General features: G+C 41.2%; 1 protein-coding gene across 4 annotated transcripts in view; it reads left to right on the top strand.

Annotated features, from left to right (window-relative positions):
* Positions 1-20,579, top strand: part of RFFL (ring finger and FYVE like domain containing E3 ubiquitin protein ligase) — a 33,252-nt gene extending 12,673 nt beyond the window's left edge. For 2 of the 4 annotated variants that reach the window (XM_075771875.1, XM_075771874.1), the window contains 7 exons: positions 7,590-7,780; positions 12,985-13,389; positions 15,290-15,373; positions 15,757-15,964; positions 17,277-17,300; positions 17,874-18,750; positions 18,824-20,579. In XM_075771875.1, coding sequence (XP_075627990.1) covers positions 7,595-7,780; positions 12,985-13,389; positions 15,290-15,373; positions 15,757-15,964; positions 17,277-17,300; positions 17,874-18,055 — 1,089 coding nt within the window. In that variant the 5' untranslated portion in view covers positions 7,590-7,594 and the 3' untranslated portion in view covers positions 18,056-18,750; positions 18,824-20,579. Of the gene's footprint in view, positions 1-300; positions 907-7,589; positions 7,781-12,984; positions 13,390-15,289; positions 15,374-15,756; positions 15,965-17,276; positions 17,301-17,873; positions 18,751-18,823 lie in introns of those variants that run through there. The other 2 variants (XM_010305304.2, XM_075771876.1) reach the window with 2 other exon arrangements.
* Positions 20,580-20,987: the final 408 nt, after the last annotated feature.

Here is a 20,987-nt window from a genome sequence, read left to right as displayed (position 1 = left end):
GGCTTACCTTGCAAATTATTTACTCTACTGTAAACCAGGTTATAGCAGTATAAAAGCATCTTTGTCTGCATGATGGTTTCCTCTGTACCATATAAGTAGGTAGTTACTTTGGTACTTCTCTCAGAATCAGCAATAATTTAAGGCGATAGCATTTCATTGAAGTTGGCTGTGGCTGTGCTGAACTGCTGTGGCCCATTCCAGCTTTTTCCTGCGCTGCTTTGCACCCTGCCCCAACAGGCTACGCTGTTTACTTTCTGCTCTGTGGTAAATGGTTGTCACTTCCTTGATTAAAATGCTGGTGCGCAGCCAAATTCTCTTCCTTTGGGCTCGCACGCTTGGAGAAGCAGCGCACCTAGTAAACGCGCACACTGTTGAATCCAGTTGCGTGCTGTGCTCCTTGATCTGGCTCCTGGCTGGACGCGTTGGGATGTGCTGCGTCTCTGCCTTCAGAGACGCCCAGCGCCCGCACGAAGAGGCTTTTGAAGGCATCTCTGAGGCGGAGAAGCACAGATGCAGCTGTGTCATGCTGTATTAAAGAGGGTCTGAAGATGGATTATCAGAAGGCACAAGCTGAACTACCAGCCGTGTACTGTCCACAGCTGACAGGGAAGATCTAGACAGCATATGGGCGCGGGGTGCCAGTATCAGCCTGCTCTGTCCATCGAAAGCAGCCAGCGAGTATGCAGACGCTGTTCAAGTGCAACTGCTAGCCCTGACGTGCCCGACAGCGTAGGCAATCTTGGATGCACAGAAGCCTGACCAAGACGCCACAGAAACTAACCTGGCCACCTGGTTCTGACTATGCTTGGTGCAGATTGACCTCCTTACTCTGTCCTCTGCCTTTGTAGCTGGCCATTTTCTCGCCTGAAAAATTTTAGACTGACATCAAAGTTGCTGATCAGACTGGTGAGCAATCATATATTTGTTTTTGTAAAGATTATTGATATTGCATACTTAGATGATTACAACGTGAAATGTCTCCAGACATTTTGAAAGCACAGAACAAAATGGAAAAATGTCTCTTCCTCCATACCAAAATTTCAGTCTCTCTTCCCTCTGAAGACTCATGTTTCTAGCTGTGATACAGTGCTGATGTTTGTTCGTTTGTTTGGTTTTTTCCCAAGATGTGCGTGCTGTCATCTTGGGCACACATGAACTAGTACCTTTACTCATAAACACTTTTTTTTCCTATCTTTAGGTAAAAATGTGATGTGCTCAATAGATTTGCATGCTTTGTGATAGACAGCCAGGGCTGCTCCCCACTCGTCATTTTCTCATGCTTTGTACTGGTTAAGACACCACCTCTGCAAATGTCATGCTCAGACTGGCAACCTGCCTCCTTCCCTTCTGCCTCCTCCTAATGGCTAATTTGCTGACTTTTCCACCTGTCCCAACATATGGTTGCTCCCATTTATCACAATTCAGGTCTGTGTGCCTGTGACACAGGCTGATAAAAATAATACTTCATGCATAAATGTCATTTGAGCAGATTATTCTATAGCTGTGTTATCAAGTAAATACTAATTTTTGACCAAGCGAGCTGTGAATTCAGTTTCTAAGTGGTAGGTTATTAGTGAGACTAATTTTAGCAAGGCATCTCTTATCAGTGCAAGTTTACTGAAGGGGGGAAAAAAAAAGTAAATTGTAACAATGAACAACTGTGCAATGCTATTAATGAGGCACCAAGATGGTTAACTCATTAAATACTTAAATCATTGCAAAACAGCATTCATGAAAGTGAGATCTGATTAATTTTGCAGGGGATACAGTATGGAATAATAATGTAAAAATAGTAATTTTAAATGTGCTTTAGCAAGACATTAGTATTTTAAAGCCACGCTGCCATGTTCTGGCTTTCTGAACAGATTTTGGTGATCTTGAAGCTACTAGCAATGGCGGAAACTACTGCTTTTGTGAGTAATGTTAATCCCAGGCTTGGTGTGTTGCCTTGAAAGTGGTGTCTTACCAATGAATGTGGTTTTGCTGTTGTGGAGGGCGCAGGATGGATAACAGGTTGGATATGCATTGTTGTATAGCATCTATACTTGAAGCACACAGACCTTACTGGATTCTGCAGTTTGGCAAAGAGTGAGGGGAAGGTGGAGAGAGAAGACTGAGACACTCTGCAGTGATCTCCTGGAAACTGCTGAGATACAGAAGACAGTTCGGGATCATAGGAGGGGTCTGAACGGTAGTAAGAAGGTAGTCAAGGAGGATAGCCTCTCAATGAGATGAAAGAGCAGCTGGATGGTTCAGGGAGCTAATAGAAAAGCCACTCATTGTGGTGAACAGGAGGTGGGAAGGCAGCTGATAGAACTAATGAGCAAACGCTATTGTAGGAAAGCATGCCCTAGCAAAGCTGCTATTTGTCTTGCATCTCCCTCCCTTTTTGGCACTCTTCTCCATTTGCAGTAGCCTCAAGGGTCATCAGCCCTGGTGTTCTGGTGGTTGAAGACCTCTTGGGAGGAGGAGTACTCGTTGCTGTGGCTTCCCCTCACGTGGGAGCAAAATCAGCTGCCTGTGGGAGCTCAGTTCCTTTTGATCCCTTAACTCAAGTGGCTCGTGTGTGCTACTGCATTCCAACCCCCAAATTCTTGAGCAGTCAAAAAAGAACCCAGATGCAGTCATCGAGAGCTTTATTATGCAGAGCCAAAAGCTTGATGATTGAGAGATATTCCTTTTGTTTGTTCTACTCCCTTATTGTTTGCACTCTTGGGAAAATAAAGGGAAATTTTATGTTAAATCATAAACCACCATTTTCCTATACTGCCAAAGCCTACCCTTTTATAGAAATCCACAAAGCATGTGTAATAAATCCTGTATGTAGACTGCAATCTCCGATACTCCAGCTAGCAGGGTTATGGCGTTAATATTGCATATATAGTGAGAACCTGAGTTCAAACACTTTTTTAACAAAGATGGAAAGTATGAAAATCCAGGCTTGCATTATGAATGCTATCTTCAACAGTGTATGGGAGGAAAACGTTGACATCACTGATATTTCCTCCAGAATTAAATCATGCTTGCAAATTTATACAAAACTCATGATGATGAACAGGTGGTGAAATGAATTTCACTCTTCTGTTTAAAATCAGTGAAGGGAATCACAGCATTCAGAGCTTCATACTGAAAAAACAAAACCAAAAGCAGTCCAGCAGAGCGTGATAGAGTGCTAGCACTGCTTTGCCTACAGACCATGGCAAGCAACTCCCTGCCTCATCCAATATTTACTGAATTTCTTCTGACTTTTCCTTGAATAGACTCAAGATAAAACATTCCTCCCCTCCCAAAAAGAAGCCCAGCCTGATGATTGCCATGTGGGTGGAGGTGTTTGCAGGTCCAGGATAGAGTGTTTGATCTTGCATCTCCACCCTTGGTGAAGCTCCTTCTCCCTTTGCTCTTGCAGATGCTCCAAGCACAACATGCAGTTACGATTTAGGGCAGTTACTTTTTGGCTGCCAGAACTCATCTGTTGAGTGCCTGCCATTTGGCTTTCACTTTCCCAAAAACATGCTCAGCTCTGTAGTTAAAACAGTTATATCCTGTGGCTCCCGTTGGCCAGTATGAGCATCATGTCCACGAATAATGAAGACTGCTGATATCAGTAATGCCTGTAACGTTAGTCATGCCAGTAAGTCAACATCTTTTATTCATGAAGTTGCTTGAGAATTCCTGAAATCTATGGTGTCATTAACTTTTCCAAACCAACGTGTTCATATTAGGTTACTGTAAGTATTTACCAAGCCCTGGAGCACAACAAAGCAGCAGCTCTTTCTGCTGGTAAATTTTTTGGCTGGGCATTTATTTTTCGCTTCAGTGTAATTGGGGAGCTCCTTGCATGCAAACCAGCCATTCATCTGCAAAGGATTGACAGGCTTTACACAGGGCAGTGCTTTCTAGTTATGATGCTCAAACTCTGCCGCATCTGTACCAACAACCTATCCATCAAAGGATTGCTTATGGAAATTACCCATTTCTGGATGGTACTGACTGCATCTCTCTGAATGGGTAATAAAATAAATAAGGGAATAATTAGGCTGTAGCAAACATTGTGGAGATATCTAGGAAGCTGCCATCCTGAAATGTCACTGTGAAATGCTGCTTGCCTGTCATCTCCCACCAGCAGTGTTTTATTTCCTCAGGTCTAGAATTGATCCTGTGCAGAACAAAGGAAATATCCTTCTTGAAGCAGCTGCTGAATCTTACCTGCATTCCTTGTCATCATCTCAGTGCAGCTGTAGGCAGATACAGAGACATTTTAGTATCTTAAGCCTCAGTCATGTCTGCTTCTTAGTGTAGCCATCAGTTAGCAAAGCTTCGCCTAGCTGGTGGCAGAATTTTAAGTTCCAGTGTAGAAACCAGTGCATGTTCCAGGAATCGACAGTATAATTCTTGCTTTTCAGCCATTGTGGTCTCCTGGCAATTTGGAAATGGTAGCAGATATCTACAAAATCAGTTGGGGCAATGTTGACTGAGATGCAGAACGTGATGGCCACTGTACGGGCAGAGGTGGAAATGTTTGTGAGCTCCTTTTCTTGCACTTGGAGCAGTCTAAGCTGCAGCTGGAGCAGGCTGTGGCATCGCCCAGGTGTTGATCCCGACCTGTACGCTGTGTTGAGAGATGATGGTTGCTGGCTGGCACATGTATCTTGCTGTGCCTGGAGGAGAATCCCACTTTGTGTATGAGCTGACAGCAGCACAAAAGCAGCGTGGGATGCCTGCTCAAGGTGCAAAGTATGTGCTCGGGAGGAGCTGATAGCGAAGTGAGCGCTGTCCGTTTCTGTGCGGCTATCAACCATCAGCACGAAGCGGTTTTCAGTGAAGCATCTTTATCAATGTAAATGCTGCACGTAGACAAGCCCTAACTTAAACTTACACCTATATATAGAGGTCCTTAAGTAATTAAAACCTGACATACACTGGCACAGGCTGAAGTAGCATGCCCATGTTGTAGGAATGGCTGTTGTGTTTCTATGTGCTCCTTTCTCTTGCAGGTGGGAGATATCTTTGGAAAAATGTTACGGATCAGAGGACAGTCCTGGTTATTTGTTGTTTGTTTATGGATGTGTCCCTTCCATGCTTTTGTAGTTGAGCAGGATTAAGGTTCTTCTAAAGCAACATCTGAGCCTTTTGTCAATCTTTTCATTTCCTGGCAATTACACGAAACTACAACTCCAGCTGAATGCTGAGTTCTGTCTTATTTTATCCTGGTTTGTGCACTCCCTTGTGTTTTTCTTCCCAGCATTTGACATGTTGCAATGTTCCAGAGTGAATTAGAGGGCTGTCTTTTTTAGCAAAACAAAGTTTTTGGGGCAGGCAGTAGCATTTGTGTATTCCATTATCGTGGGTGGCCTTTGGTTTGCAGGGGTCCTTGAAACAGGGAGAGAACTGACTGTGGATGCACTTTTCCACTGCCGTGGAGGTTGTAAATGCTTGTTTCGCTGTGCAGCTTCCGTGGTGTTTAGAGTTGCAATTCCTAGGAACAAATTAAACCTCCAAACAGCATAGTTTAAAATAAAATTTTGGTATTTTTGCAATAGAAAGGATGTGTTAACTTCTGAGTGGGACTGATTGCTTGAAAATTAATGTGCAGAAATAAAAAAGAGTAATTGGATTTTTAATGTAAATATCTAAAGCATGTGTTTTGATTGCAGTGCAGAGCTAATACAAATGGTTGCCACATTATATCTGTTCATGGAGTGCTTCTCTCCGTGTATTTATTAAGGGATAATTACCCCTGCTTATACAGGAGGAGTACTGTGGCTCATGAAACGCAATGTTAGGCTAAGACACTCCAGTTATGCCATTAATGGTTTCGGGCTTCAGATCCATGTGTGTCAGTAAGAACTTGAACTGTTTTTCATTGATCCTCGTTTATGCCTATAAATAATAACTGTGCTTAAACTTAAAATTGTCTTCTGACAACAGGTAATAAGAGTCTTGTGCCCTGTGTGTCCCTGCTGTGCCTTTGGTCATCCCTGTCTTTTTGGCAGCCAGCTGCTGCTCCTTTTTGTCTCTTACTGTTCTGTTATTAGAGATCTAGTTGCCAGTCTAGCAGCATTGTGCACATCAGTTACACTAAGAATTGTTTATCATGTCATGAATCTGTAGATTTTCACTTAAACATTAAAATCTGCAGAGCCTGCAGGGTAGAGTTCATTGGTAAGCTCACCATTGTGGATTTTGAAAGGCATATGTCCACCGCAGTGACAGCAGGAACTTTGACGAGCCAAATTCAGCTAGATTTTGCAAGGATTAAAGATGCCACTAAAGCTACAGATACTGGAACTGCACCAAACCGCAAAAGCGTCCCAATTCAAGTATATCAATCCAAAAAACTTAACAGAGCTTTAAAAAAAAAAAAATCAACAGAACAGCATGTTGGTGTATTATACGAAATAACCTTTAGGACTCATACCAGCCTCCTTCCCTTGGGAATCTGGAGTTTTACAGTGGCAACACTTACTGATGTGAAAGAAATGAATTGGCTGTGTAGCTGAGAGATGATTTATTTCCAGAAGTTTATAAAATCAAGCAGTTGCTGAACACCATCAGTGATGGACCTGATTTTTAAGTGATAAAAGAAACACAGCCCAGGAACTACAGTGTGAATGCAGAAATGCAGAGGAGGCAATTTGTATTCTGTTTAGCAGTAAGTGATGACACATGGTGTATGCTCTAGAAACTGAATGCCCAGATAAATTCAGATTTCTTTGTAAACTCCCAAAAGCAAGTTTATAGCAGTGTGTTTCGGGAATACTTCTACATGGGTGGTCTTAGAAAACTCCAAAACTGTGCATTTTGCACTGGACTGTTAGGATTTTAGGTAAGTGTGTGTGTATATTTATACATACATATATATCTATCTCAATCATTGTTTGGCTTGCAAAACAAAATAAGCAAATGATTATGTGTCTTAGCTTAAATTGTTTTCCCAAGTAAGATACCGGAAGCTAATATTTGATTTTTCTTAAGTTACTGACCTTTACTCGCTGTGGGATGATTTGGCCTTGTAATGCTGCAAATTCAGTTGAGAACTGGCATATGTTAAATCAGAGGCTCCGCTGTCCTTGTCTTTTATCTTTTTAGATCTGTAGCTGTAAATTGGCAGAGAGATTTAAAATAAAAATGAAGAATAGCAATCTATGATCTTGGTGCTGATTTCGTTTAAATAATGTATGAGACATAATTTAAGCTTCTGTTTGCTTTTTCCAATGCACAAAAACCAAAGTGGGCGTATTACGCCTCACATGGAATAAAGACAGCCGGTTACAGCAAACTTGATCATAGAGTCTCATACGGCCAACTGGAACATAAAATTTATCTTCTCTTTGCTGTAATCTCTTAACTCTAAGAAATTCTGGTAATAACTATCCTGAACTTTATTTGTCCTTTCTCAGAAAAGGCATACTGTGCTGGACTGGGTGTGTGGTTTTTGCATGTGCAAAGGAAAGATCCAAACTTACAAGCACACTGTCAAAAATGAATTGCTGGTGGGAAAATTAAACACACGTTTTATGCTTTGTTCTCACTTCAGCTGACAGATTGTTTCCCATGTTATTTCTAATGTGTATCTCTCCTACTTTCAGTTACTATGTGGGCAAGCTGTTGTAACTGGTTTTGTCTGGATGGCTCACCTGAAGAGATGCAGGCACAGCCGCAGCAGGGAGCCAGAGCCCAAGCCTATTCCAACCCTGGGTACAGCTCCTACCCGTCTCCCACCGCCTCGGAACAGAGCTGCAAAGCCTGTGGCGTGCACTTCGACAGCTCCTCTAGGAAGGTGAGTCGCGAACATCTCACTGCTGCTGATTGGGGCAGTGTTCAGTTTGACTGCAGCGTGCCATCTGGCTTCCATTTCATTGCAAAGAGCCAGTTTGAAGGGAAATGGGCGCATGTTAGAGGCCTCTGATTTGAGGACATACCATATGGGAAAAGACAGCTTGCCTTTGCTTCTATGTCTTTAGTCATTCTTGCGCAATTAGGAGACGTAGTTCAAGATGACTGGAAATGTGGTAGTTAACCTTCAGCAGACTTGGCTTTCCCAGGCGCTGAAAACAGAAAGCCAAACTGCTTATAATCATTTAAAGGAGCATTAACTTCAGCATGAGTTTTTAAATTTGTTATTTAAAAACATGCCCTTAAAAAAAAGAAAAAAATTTGTCAAGAAGTTTAGCAATCTGCGCTTTGAGTAAAGGACAATCTTTTCCAAACTATTGTTGCTCAACCTAAAAGGCCATGTAAGTTTATTGAGGTTGTGTGTTGAATTGCTGAAGCTTCATGAGAGAGAGAAAAAAAAAAAAAAAAGACCAAATCCATTCTATCTTGTTTGTAAACTTTATTTGTGAGCATATAGATGCCAAAACAATTGTTGCCGCAAGATTTTTAATTAGCAAACCCTGTCTGGGACGTTATTTGGGCATGGTGGTTCTTATAATGCTGCTTGAAAAATGGTTTAGTGAGAAGAGTTGTTCAGAGTCCAAACTCTGTGGCTTAAGAAGTGTCTTATATATAGCATGTTACTGAACTTAAGAATGTGAGAACTTAAAAGTTATGGTGAATTTTGGCCATGGCCCTTTTAGATTAGATGGGGAAATTCATAAATTGATTTGACTTTCATGCACCTTTTTATTCACGCGTGCTGGCACATAGCTGAGAAATGGTAAGTCTCAGCAGAGCTGTGGCTTTCTACTCACAGAATGATGGGGATGTTTATGCGTTTTTGCACTGGCAAATGTTATTGCTCCAGAAATCATTAGAAATTTAAATTTTGGTAATATATTTTGGGGGTTGGGTATATATGGAATATATTTTGGGTATGTAAGTATGCTTAGACTTTTTCTGACAGTAGGCAGATTCTGAGTCAACTGGAATGGTGCAGTCACTGCACACGACTCCACAGGGTTGTCTTTAACATTGTCCTCATTAATGTGATGTGTCTTCACAAACACTTGCGGAAAGAATTGTTCTGGATCCAGTGCTTACTATTCTGCAGAGTAGCAAATAGCGGATGAAGAAGATTCTGCTTTTGAAATGAAAACAATTCACCCAGTGAAGTATGGATTATACAGTAGCAGTGCTAGAACTATGGTTCCATTGTTCCTGGGATATTTCCCAGGAAAAGATATTTCCTATCTTTTGAAATATATGTTCTAATATAAGCTGTCTTCAAAGCAATCTCTTGTATAAGAGTCATCAGTACCACTCCAGATATGTGCAAACATACTGACTGAGACTGATTTAGGTTAGGTGTGGAGACTGTAGAGGATCTGCTGAAGCAATTTAAGAGGTTTCTGCCCCCGGCACGCTTTCCTGTTTTTCCGCTGGAGTTGGCTGTCAGCGTAACTGGGGCAGCAGAGTACAATGTGTGCTTGTGTCTCAGCCGCTCCTCTTCAGTGCAGACTATCAACGAAACTGAGTTTGAGGTTTATATTCTGTATTGTGAAGGGGGGCTCCTAAACCTTCCTTCTGCCACCACAACTACTGAGCAGTAATCTCTGGGACTGACTTGAGCTAGGTGGCTACAGGTGGCAAAGCTTAAATAACTGTGAGAAGGTCTACAAGAACATCTGTCAGTCCTTGGTCTCCAGAAAAGAATTTGAGATAAAGAACTTGAGTACGCAACTTATAAAACACTGACGTGTTTGTAAGCTCTATTAATTCTTTAATTCTGTTGATATGGACCGAGAAGTATATGAAATCTCACTTTGCTGCAACAAGAGCACTGAAAACTCTGCATTTTGTCCCAAGACATGCCTTTCAATACCTTTGAACTCTAGTGTCCAGTTAATGTTTACGCTAAAGTACAACAGATAAAAATTAATTCCTTCTGCACTGGAGACCATAAGGATAACCTAAATTGCTTTAAAAAAACTCAACCAAACAAAACCAACAAAAAAACCAAAAAAGGTAGAATGATGGTATCTTAGGTACTTGATCTGTTACTGTATTGTATTTTGATTTTCACATAACATGGCACCTACTAAAAGGATTAGGTGAGGTTTAAATGGAGCATGTGTTTATAAGATGCTTTTAACTGTTGGAGCATCTTTAAAGGATGTAAAATTTACTTGTAGTAGCAAAAATCTCTGAGATTTTTTGGTGTTTTCCATCTCTTAGATTACTTTTTTGATCTTGGTTTTCTGCAGCAAACTGATTCCACAAAATCTTTTAAATTTAAAACAAGTATTCTTCATTTCCCTCTCTGCCGATAGAAAACTATGGCAGGCATTCTTGGTGGATATCTCAGATTGTTATTCCTTTTTTCCCCATTTTCTGATTTCAGTGCCTTAAATTGGCTGACATTTTCAGGAAGATGCTTTTCTTTGCATACTTACAGAAGAAGCTCCTGGCAAGCTAGAGTGCAAGAATAAAAAAACAACCAAAACCGAAATAACCCTGAACAACAGTAGCCGTAGTGAAAGCCTGAATGTTGGCATTTCTTCATTTTATCCTGCATATAGAGAAGAGCCAAGTGTATTAAAGCCCCATCCTAGTATCTCTGGGAGACTAGCTGTTAGAGCAACCAACCAGGATCAGCTTCTATTCCGCACAGACTTTTGATTTAAAGTATTTCACTTCTGTTTGACCATTCTGTGACTGTGCTACTAGTTAATAAGCATCATTCAGAAGTAGTCTGACCTTTTAATAAGAGGTTTTAATTTACAACAACATTTGAAACTAATCATTCTGAAGAGACCGGTGTCTTCAATCATTGCTCTTTCAGTCAGAGTTTAACAAATACACTGGAGCTGTAAAAGCTGCTTAATACTGAGATGCAGCAAACAGCTGCTGTGTGTGTTTAAATACTTGATGCTCAGATACAGGCTGGGGAATTTTTTTTCTCTGGAGATGAATCCTAGTGGTGAACTGATAAGCCAGAGACATGCCTGGTTTTATTTTGACTTCTCAAATGTATCATTTGATAACTAAGGCAGACTCATGTTATTACTGTTAATTGCTTGCAAAAAACATGTTAGATAGTGCAGCCCTTGTACTGTGCTCGCTTACTTGATACCTAAACATGTCAATACTCAAGTAGGGGTTTTCTGGCTGGAAGGTCCTTGGCCTTACAGTGGGTCCCTTTGGAGCCAGTTTGGCAGTCTGCAGAGCACGGGGAAGGCTTGCCCCTGCCAGAGTAAAGCAGGGTTGTTTGGGTTTTGGTTTGGGTTTTTTTTTTTCTCCTCAGTTCTTCTGATTGCTCCCCCGTCAGAGATGAGTGATTGAGAGAGGGAAGCTGTTGTTGACGGGGTTATTTTCCATCACTCTGCCTTTGTGGAGGGTTTGTTCCCCTGCTCTAGACACATGCACAACCAGTAGTTCCTGTCTCTGCCCTGAAAATTTTCCAAGGAACTGGATTGCTCCTGGAATCGTACGATCAAAAAAAAAGTCAGTTACTAATGGTTTTTATATTGACCAAGTTAAAGAACGCCTCTCAAAACTGGATGGTATGTGGAAATTGCCCTTCCTGTCTAGATGAAAGTCACTTTTACTTGGCAGGCCCCTGAACAGCAATTTTGAGATGAGGTTTCAAGTTTGCATGACCAGAGATTCTCTCTGTGGTAAAAATGTTCATGTCTTAAAATGCTCAGGCAGGAAATTGGGATTCTTTCCACTAACTGTCATTATAAGTCTATTACAGGGTCTAAATGAGAAGTCTGTCGGTTATAATTGTAAAGGGGGCTGTGGGGCAAGGGGGCTGTAAAGGGGATCAGAAGGAGCTTATGTAAGCAAGTAGTATATTTACACCTTTTAAAACATAAGAAACATCTGCTTTCTTTGAACTGTGAAGTTAAAAATGTCCTTTAATCACTAGAAGCACTTCATTAAACCATTTTTTTTTTGTCTCTGAGTTTGTATTTGTTGCTTCTCTAACACTGCATGTGTATTTTTCCTTGCATAGCTCTGAAGGGTCAGGGTGTCAGGATTTCAGAGACATGCTTGTCTTCTCTGAGACTGTGAATTAACATTTTTAACCAGCACTGAAACTAGTTCCTTCTTCCCTCAGGACTTTTTAAAAGGCTCATAATGCGGCTGTTCTGCTGCTATTCCTATTGGAAAATATAGAATTTGACTTTCCAAAGTGTTGAACAGTCAAGTTTCTGCAGAAGTCAACATGGACTGTGAGTGCTTGGAACTGCTGAAAATTGAGCCCTGTGTGACAAGACCAGAACAGTATAAAATATAAACATTAAAAACCAGAATTTAATCTGTAAAGTTTTTAAACATCTGGGGCCCAGTATTTCCAAAACTTCCAACACTTTCTGTCTAGCACCTAACTGGCACACAGTGTGTGTATTACTTTCAAAATAAGCTGGCTATTTTTGTTGTGTAAATAAATGTTGAATTCTTTGTCTGTCAGACACTGTGAGCCTTGCTGTTTCCTTTTCCTCTTATGGTGAAAAATGATTAATTTGGTGATTGTAACAAATTGGAGGGGAAAAAAAGGGGGGGGGGAAGTCGCTTGTAGTAAGTATTAAATTTATGAAACAGAGAAATGTTTTTAGGTAGTTCCCTCCACTGCTAGAGCTTTCTTAATGCACAGAGCAATATTTAATTGCTTTCTAAAGCAATGAACAGCTAGCTGTAATTTACTTGAAAGTCTGCTGCCTCATAGATATCTCCTGATTTCATCTGTGGTTTAAACTGGATGAACAGGTCCAGAATAAGGTGCAGAAAATTCCTGTCATTTGAGGGAATTATCTAAGAATGTAATATTTCATTCTGGGTAAATGGAGCGTAAATAGTGCTTTTCTAAGAACTGTGAGGAATCTTGTGATCTGCTCATGGGATCAATCCTTTTCCTCATCTAGGAACACATGAGTGACATACTTCGCACTTTTTCATAAAGTAAAAGGTTTTGATTATGTGTAAACAGAGGTTAAGACTTCGGCTTCCAGGTGGTAGGGAACACTGCCTGAGGTTATGGTGCACCTCTGTTGCAGGGCATGGTGGATGGGTTTGATTCTGTTCCCTTCTCTTTACCAGCACATCTGCTTGGACTGCAAGAAGAATTTTTGTACGTCCTGCTCAAACCAGCCCGAAGGTGGTCCCCTTCTCTGCCATCTATGCCAGCGTTTCCGAGCCACAGCTTTTCAGCGGGAAGAGTTGATCAAGATGAAGGTGAAGGATCTGCGAGACTATTTGGCACTCCGTGAGATTTCCACAGAGCTGTGTCGTGAAAAGGAGGACCTGGTATTTCTGATTCTTGGCCAGCAGCCTGTAATTACCCAGGAAGATCAGATAAGAACAAATCCATTTAATACTAGTGCCTCTGGACAGCAAGACTTTGTGATTCTCCCACCAACCAGCACAGCATCTTCTACCTCACATGATGCGTCTCCAGTGTCCACAGATCCCATCTCAAGTTCGCTAGCTCAGGAACATCAGCAGGTACAGTCTCTAGCGTGAAGCATCTTTTGCAAACTCATTCATCTCTATTTTTGGATTAACTGCTAAGATGTTATATGAGGTTTTACAAGTGGATAATGTGCCAAAAAAGTTTTACATTAAAGATGCCTGCTTAAAAAGCAAGGAGGGCTTCTGTTAAGAACAGATGACAAAATACTTCAGTTGTGTTTTATACATGCTCCTCTCAGGTTTGTTTTTAATTTTGAAGTGAGGACCTCACACTTTCTTACAGAATACTTAGGGAAGTAAGATGAGTTATTTTACACTGCCTTGCTGTGTAAAACTGTGACTCGCTGTCACCAACTGTGATGTGCTATTTCCTTTCTACACTAGTGGAATTTAATTTGTGCTGAATATATTACGCATTCCCTCTGAGAACATCATCGCTATTTTGCGATGTGTTTCCTCTGGTGCTCTTGCCATTGCGACCACATACTCCTGTCACTAGTTCCTTTGGTACTTCATGTCTGTGTTGGTGCACAGATCTGTCTTGTGTGTTGACGTTGACAACTTTCTGACAATTGTATGTAGGTGTTTAGATGAAATGGTTGTTATTGTTATTGAATTGGTGTGCAAGACAGCAAGCACAGTTTAAAGCAATTTTGGAACAGAAACTGACGGGATGGGTGAGGTTTTTGGTGTCCTCCGCACTTGGATTAATAGTAGACAAAATCTGAGTGTTGTTAAGTCTTCAGTTTATGATGAACCCTGCAGTTCTGACGAATCTTGTCAAGGGCATTTGACCTTAATTATTTTTTATTGACGTTGCTTTGTTTGTCTTTCTGCTATCTGGTATGGGAAGTTTACTCAGTGCTTGACATCTGCTACTAGTCCTATTACAAAGTTAATAGGCGTGTTTAGTTCCCCGTGGACCAGAGCTGTGAAACTGTATGTACCTTCTGCTTTCTTGGCAGATATATCTAGTACAAAAAGAAGAGTTTTCCTGGGAGGATGTTTTTTACAACTCATTACAAGGCCTTTTCATTCTCTGGTTTTCTGGATATTGCCATTCCAATTTTTACTAGCCAATTCAGCTCTGTTGTCTTCCCTTACTGCCCCACGATGCATTTCAGCTTCTTGTCTCTGCTTGCATGACATCCTGCTACAGTTCAGGCTCATTCATCATTATTGTTATTCTTTTGCTTTGTAAATATTAACAAGTTACCAGTTAGATAAGCAGGATGGTAACATTACAGTTTCCTTTGTCAGTAGGGAAAATAACAGAGGGGAATGATAGCTGCTGAGGGCAAGTCGGCTAGAATTGCACTGCAGTTACTTTCATTTTTTTTAAAAGCTCAAAGCAACTGCCCCTTGTCTTTCTCCAGCTTTGAGCTACTGGTCCTTCACTTAGTATCTTCTATTTGTCCATCCAGAACCCACCAGAGGCACTTCTGTGCGGTTATTTTGAAGATGGCCTGTAGACTTTGAGCTGTGCTACAGAGGAGTCTTATACAGAGCCTTGCACTGACAGCCGATGTGCCATCAGAGTTGTGATGTCACACAGCAACACTGCAGCGAAGGATTGCACATATATATATACACACACACATATACATGTATAAATTTGGCCTCCTCCTGATCCAGCCTCATGAGAACATCATATGAGATCTTACTGTATAAGCACTCTATCAGGGCTTAAATAAAGCGGGGCTTTAAAGGGTCAGATGGTGCATTTCAGTTTCAAAAAGTTTTACTTGTTTATAAAGTTTATTTATTTTTGTAAGTGCCGCACAGGAAATACCTTGTGAGTGTGTCTCGCTTTTACCTTGCTGCAGTTCATCCTTCCAGTGGGCAGGGTTTGCAGTTATGCTGAACTATCGAGTTTTATTTCCCTTTGGACACAGGGATATGCTGTTGGTGAAACCTTTATTTCCTCTTCTAGGCAAATGGTTATGTGCCTCCAAGCCCAGTTGGTATGACAGGCGTTGAGAATGCAGCAGAAGCACCAACAGAAGAGGAGACACAGGTTTGTGTGTCCTGGAATTAGATGACAAGGAATACCAGGTTTTCTAGGCCGTATTTGACACTGCAGAACCGTTACTGGAGAGAGATGGGCAGCTAAACAGTAATTCAGACTGACCACCAGCAGACCAAACCAACCCCTTTATTTAGCATCATCTTGTCCTCCATGTATAGAGAGAACTGATGTCACTTGGACCCTATAATAATAGAAATTATTTATTTCAATCCTAGGACTTGCATTCCTGATAAGAGAGGGAATTCACAGGGTAATCAGAGTTATATGCACATCCAAACATGAATTCCTGCCAGTGCACATGTTGAAAGTTGATTTAAATTGCAGTGCTAGGTGTTGAGGGCAAGTATCATTCCTTCTTTGTTCCCTTTCAGTCTACTGACTCAGAAGATAACCTGGTGCAGGGCAGGAAGGCTTCTCTTTCCGATCTAACAAGCATTGGAGACATCAATGCACTCTCTGTGCGACAGCTGAAGGAAATTCTTGCTCGCAACTTTGTCAACTACAAAGGCTGCTGTGAAAAGTGGGAGCTGCTAGAGAGGGTGACTCGCCTTTACAAAGAGAAAGACCTTCAACATCTAGGTAAGAAACTTTACAAACATGTTCCTGTTTTCCAGGTTTTCCCTTTTTATGAACAGTTGCAGAAGGAAATCGAACTTATCTTACAATTCTGTTTGTGCAACTGAGGAGAAAGGAGGGAGTGTTACGCACGTTAGAGTGATAGTAGCTAAATTCTAGTCACGAGTACTGGTAGTTGTTTAAGAGGAGAGCATTATGGTAGCTCTGGAGGGTGACTTCCCTGTAGTAGCAACAAATGGGAACTGTGCGCCCTTCATCTTGGGATTCTGTATAGCTGTGGCAGATTGCTGGTCACTGCACCACCCATAAAACAGCTGCTGCGCAACCGTAGGCGGACGGCTGTTTAAGCACTGGGGTGAACTCCTGTCTATTGACTCATGGTGGCTGGCAAAGCGAGCAGGAAGATGCCCTGCCCGAGCTGGAAGATGCCACCAAAAAGCAGCCAGGAGATTCAGAGCGGGCACGTGCTCCGTGACAGTGGCTCCCGTTGCTGAAGAGCTGTGGTTATCTGTGATTTAACTCTGTCCTCGGGATCACAAGAGCGTTCCTCCTGTGCACTACCCGCTCCTGCTGCGCCTGCACAGTTGACTGATGAGAGGATAGTAGTGTGACAGAGGAGCATAAACTATCTGGCCTGGCTTTCTGATGCCAGTTTGCAGTTCTAGGTGATTCATTAAAAAAAGACATATACTTGTAAATTATTTACATGAGAAACATATTTTAACACTTTGATTTCATAGATAGGTTTGTTGATCAGTGTTGTCCAAAGGAGCATTATTTTCTTACACACATCTCTAAGCTTTGTCCGCTATGAATGATAAAAGATTTAAGGCAACTGCTTTGGGTTTATATTCTTCTTTCACTGTATCTCATGCTTTTGACAGAATTTATTTTTTTCTGTTAATCAGTGTTGTCTGTGCCTGTCTCTTAGCTGTGCTCAACAACATTGGTGAGATTGTGTAACACCAAAGAAACTGGCACAAGGGGTTACTGAAAGTGTAGTTCTAGGAAGCCAAATACTGTGTAAATTCCAAGGCTGTCTTAAAAATTCAGACATCCCTTCAGACAGTTGCTTGTCTTTGTAAAGCATTAGCTATTGTGCAAGCTCAGTAAAAGAGAAAGTTTCTTGCCAGTTAACCAACCTATCTTGATCAGAGATTCAGCCTGAACCTGTGTGGGGATCAGCAAAAAGCAGTTTTGGTTTAGTAATCTCAAGGCTTTCATCTCCTGCTTAATAATAACTGCTTGAGTACATTATATTTTTTTTTCAACTTCTCTTATTCTCACCAAATAATTTTCTCTTCTTGTGTTGCAGTTTCTGACACTGATGATCAAACTGGTAAGTGATATTCTTAATCACAGAATTGTTTAGGTTGGAAAACACCTTTAAGGCCATTGAGTCCAACCTTAACCTAACACTGCCAAGTCCACCACTAAACCCTGTCCCTAAGTGCCACATCTACACGTCTTTTAAATAACTCCAGGGATGGTGACTCCACCATTTCCCTGGGCAGCCTGTTCCAGTGCTTGACAACCCTTTTGGCAAAGACGTTTTTCCTAATATCCAATCTAAACCTCCCCTGGTGCAACTTGAGGCCATTTTCTCTTAGCCTGTTGCTTGTTACTTTGGAAAAGAGACCTGTGCTGCTTCATTCCTCTCATTGTGAAGAATCACAGTGGTATTTCTGTTTTCATTGTGCAGAAATTACTGTGTAAAAGCTAAAACTTTCTGCTCCTTGCCAGGTGATGGAGCAGATATACCCACATCAGTGTAGATGAAAGGGGACTTTTTTTTTTCTCAGACCTTCAGCGTGCAGAAGTACACCAGGGGAAGCCCTTTGATAAAGCAAACTCACAAAACCGACATACCTTTCTTTTGTCTCATGCAAACTGTGGTCTCTTGTTTACTCAGGTGGTGCTGGGCTCCCTGGCACAGAGGACAACCTCTGCAAAATCTGCATGGACGCACCTATTGACTGTGTCCTGCTAGAATGCGGCCACATGGTGACGTGCACCAAGTGCGGGAAGCGGATGAGCGAATGTCCCATATGCAGGCAGTATGTGATAAGGGCTGTCCATGTCTTTAAGTCCTAAATGTGTGTAAGGAAGACTGGTGTGCCTTAAAGCGTCTGCTGTTAGAGAAATGGTCAAAACAGCTACAGATAGGTCAGAGATTAGCTTACAGACTCCACTAGAAGTAAGGGAAGGAAGAAGCCTGGGGAAAATTGTTCTTATTCGAGCCATGCCTGGCTGTGCTCTTCCCACTATAGTGCTTTACACCACAGTGCCTGGACTCCTTGGAGCTTATTGCCAGCAGCAGACACAGAAATTAACCACCTACATTCTAGAATAACTTTGATCCACTAGCGTTGAGGATGGATGGATGCTTGGCTTTCCACCACAAACATCGCATTCAGAGGATTCCTGTTTTTGCCTGAATATTCAAGAGGACTGGGGTCTCAAGAAGTGACATTTGTTTTGTTGCTTAGGCTTATACACCCACTGACAACTTTATTTTCAAAGATTAAAACTTTACTGTGCCTGTTCTTGATTTTGGGTTTGTTTTGTTAAATTCAATGTTAAATTCTTATGCTTGCAGGACAGGCAGACTGCCTCCGATTTCCATATTCACTATAAGCATAATTCTAGCCTAGTGCAATTGTTGAAAAAATGTACAATTTTATTTGAAGATGGACTTTGTATTATTGAAAAATGTAAGGGGAGTGAGACTGTGAAACATACAGCCTTACCTTGTGTGGTGGTGGCGGTGGTTTTCTGTTTACATGCCAGTGAGATAAAGACTTGTAGTTTGGCTGTTGTTAATTCCTTTGACTTCACAGGCTTCTTTACACTATATGCCAGCAATCATTTGAAAAGTGAACTGACTTCACTTGATTAAGGAGCTATGAAGCTGCTTGAGTCTTTAGTGAGGAAAACACACAGCTAAAAAGTAGTAAGGATTCCATTGCTACACAATCATATTTAAGTACCGATGACTTTTTCTTTTCAGAGGGGAGACGTGAAAGAAAGCAAACAATCTCCCTTGAATGAATGAGAGAAGCGATCATCATTGCAGACGCTTCTGTTTACTAATCAGCTTCCCCCCTCTCCTTCCCTTTGCTCCATTTTACAGTCCTGTTATTTTCAGACTGCTTACCAACAGCAATTTATTTTGTACTCTTTCTGCTTGTGGGGGGGGATAGGAGATTCTGTGTCTGACAGCGACAACTACAAGCCCAATCAGCATGTTCATTTACAAGACTCTCTAGAGAAAATTGTAACTGGTGTATTTTCCCCTCAGTGGCCTGCCAGCATTCGGTCCATTTGGCTGGTAACACAGCAGTTTCATGATCTTCATGCCTTAAGTTTTCAGCCACGGTGGAATTGTATACTCACTTCAAGTCATTTGTGATGTCGAGTACCTTCTGCGGGTTTTTTTCTGTCTTTCCCCTTTATGGGGCTGGGTGATCATTCAGTGTTCAAACTGCATCTCTGCATGGCTGCCAGCAGAGGCCCTGCATGAAAAACAAGTGTCCACTTACAGCTTCTGGAGTAGTGGAAGTGCAGTTACAGAAGTGATCACGAAAGCCATCTACTTTTGCAATAAGCAGTAATATATGTTAACAGCAAATTACACTTGTGTAATTTTTAACATGGAATACTGCCTGAGTAGCAACTCGCTTCTCAGCTGGCATGGAGTGGAGGGTCTCTACTCTGCAAGCTGGAATCAATAAAGCACTTAAGATGAAGAATCTGACACTCAGTAGGTAGCAGAACATCTGCACTATTGAGGTGGTCTCTGAACTCCATGAAAGTGCAACAGCTGCTGAGGTTTATTGAACTAAAAATGCTGAGTTTTACCTCTTTCCCTGTTCAGGTTGATCTCTAATCTTTGGCTTAAGGTTTAACAGCTTCCCCCAGGAAAAAGAGTACTGGTACAATTCAATGCATCATGTCAAAAAAACCCCAAACTGCAGGTAAGCAGTAACTGTATTTACTCTTCAGGAGGTACAGAAACACATGCAAAGTGTTGAACAGCCTCATTTAGTAAATTCACTGTGAAAATTGATGTTGTCATATTTTTTTCAGTAAACTCAGGGTTGGGGGAATTTAGCAGGAAGCAGATTATTCCCCTGTGGGCAGATGGACTTTTACTTGTAGAGGGTAGGCTTATTTTCTACAGCAGATAAATCAAGTCACAGATCAATGCCTGAAATGTTAGGAATGAGAAGATACACCTGCCATATGACTCTGAAACGTGCTTTCTGAAGGGAGCACTCTGGTTTTCTTTTTTTTCTCTTTTTCCTGACTATAGTGTTTCCCTTGCAAAAATGGATTCTCTACTTAGGGATATGAGTTATTTTTAAAGGAAAATCAAAATCTGAAAGAAAATTATTAAAGATCCAAAGGAATATAATGATCTTAACTAATAAAGTAAATGGAAATATTTATGTGCTTTATGTACACTGTACATAGTTTAAATATTTTAAAAGTTAATATTCTACATGAAAGGGCATGTTATTCTCTATTAAATCCTCTTGGTACTATGATGGTTAAACTTACTAGTTTTGGTACAGAAGTTTGGTTTATAATTTTATAATAAAGTTGAAATGTGATTTAATTAACCTTGTTTTCTGACTCTGTTACCAACAGGCTAGGAGAAAGCAGAGATCCTAACAGCTACTTCTCAACCTCAACCAGAAGAGGCTTGGGATACCAAATGCTTACATAGCATGAGTGGGTGGGGTACAAGCACAGAAGAGGTTGAAGGAAAAAAGTTAACTGAAAAAGCCAAGTTAAGATTGTACTGCTACAAAGTTAGTGAAGATTACAAAGGGGAGAGCACACTCCATCCCCTTGAGACAAAACCGGTCAACTCACTTTTCCTTTCATGATGTACACGTGCACTCAGGCTACTCGTGCAGAGTTATTCAGCAAATGCACACTGTCATTTGCAAAATAGTTAAAATGAACTTCTATTTCTAAACCTTATCATCCTTATTTTATTAATTTTCAAGTACTTGCA

The sequence above is a fragment of the Balearica regulorum genome, chromosome 19, assembly GCF_011004875.1.
Source record: "Balearica regulorum gibbericeps isolate bBalReg1 chromosome 19, bBalReg1.pri, whole genome shotgun sequence".
NCBI lineage: Eukaryota > Metazoa > Chordata > Aves > Gruiformes > Gruidae > Balearica > Balearica regulorum.
Note: the sequence above shows the minus strand (reverse complement) of the source record. Positions and strands in the feature narration are given on the sequence as shown.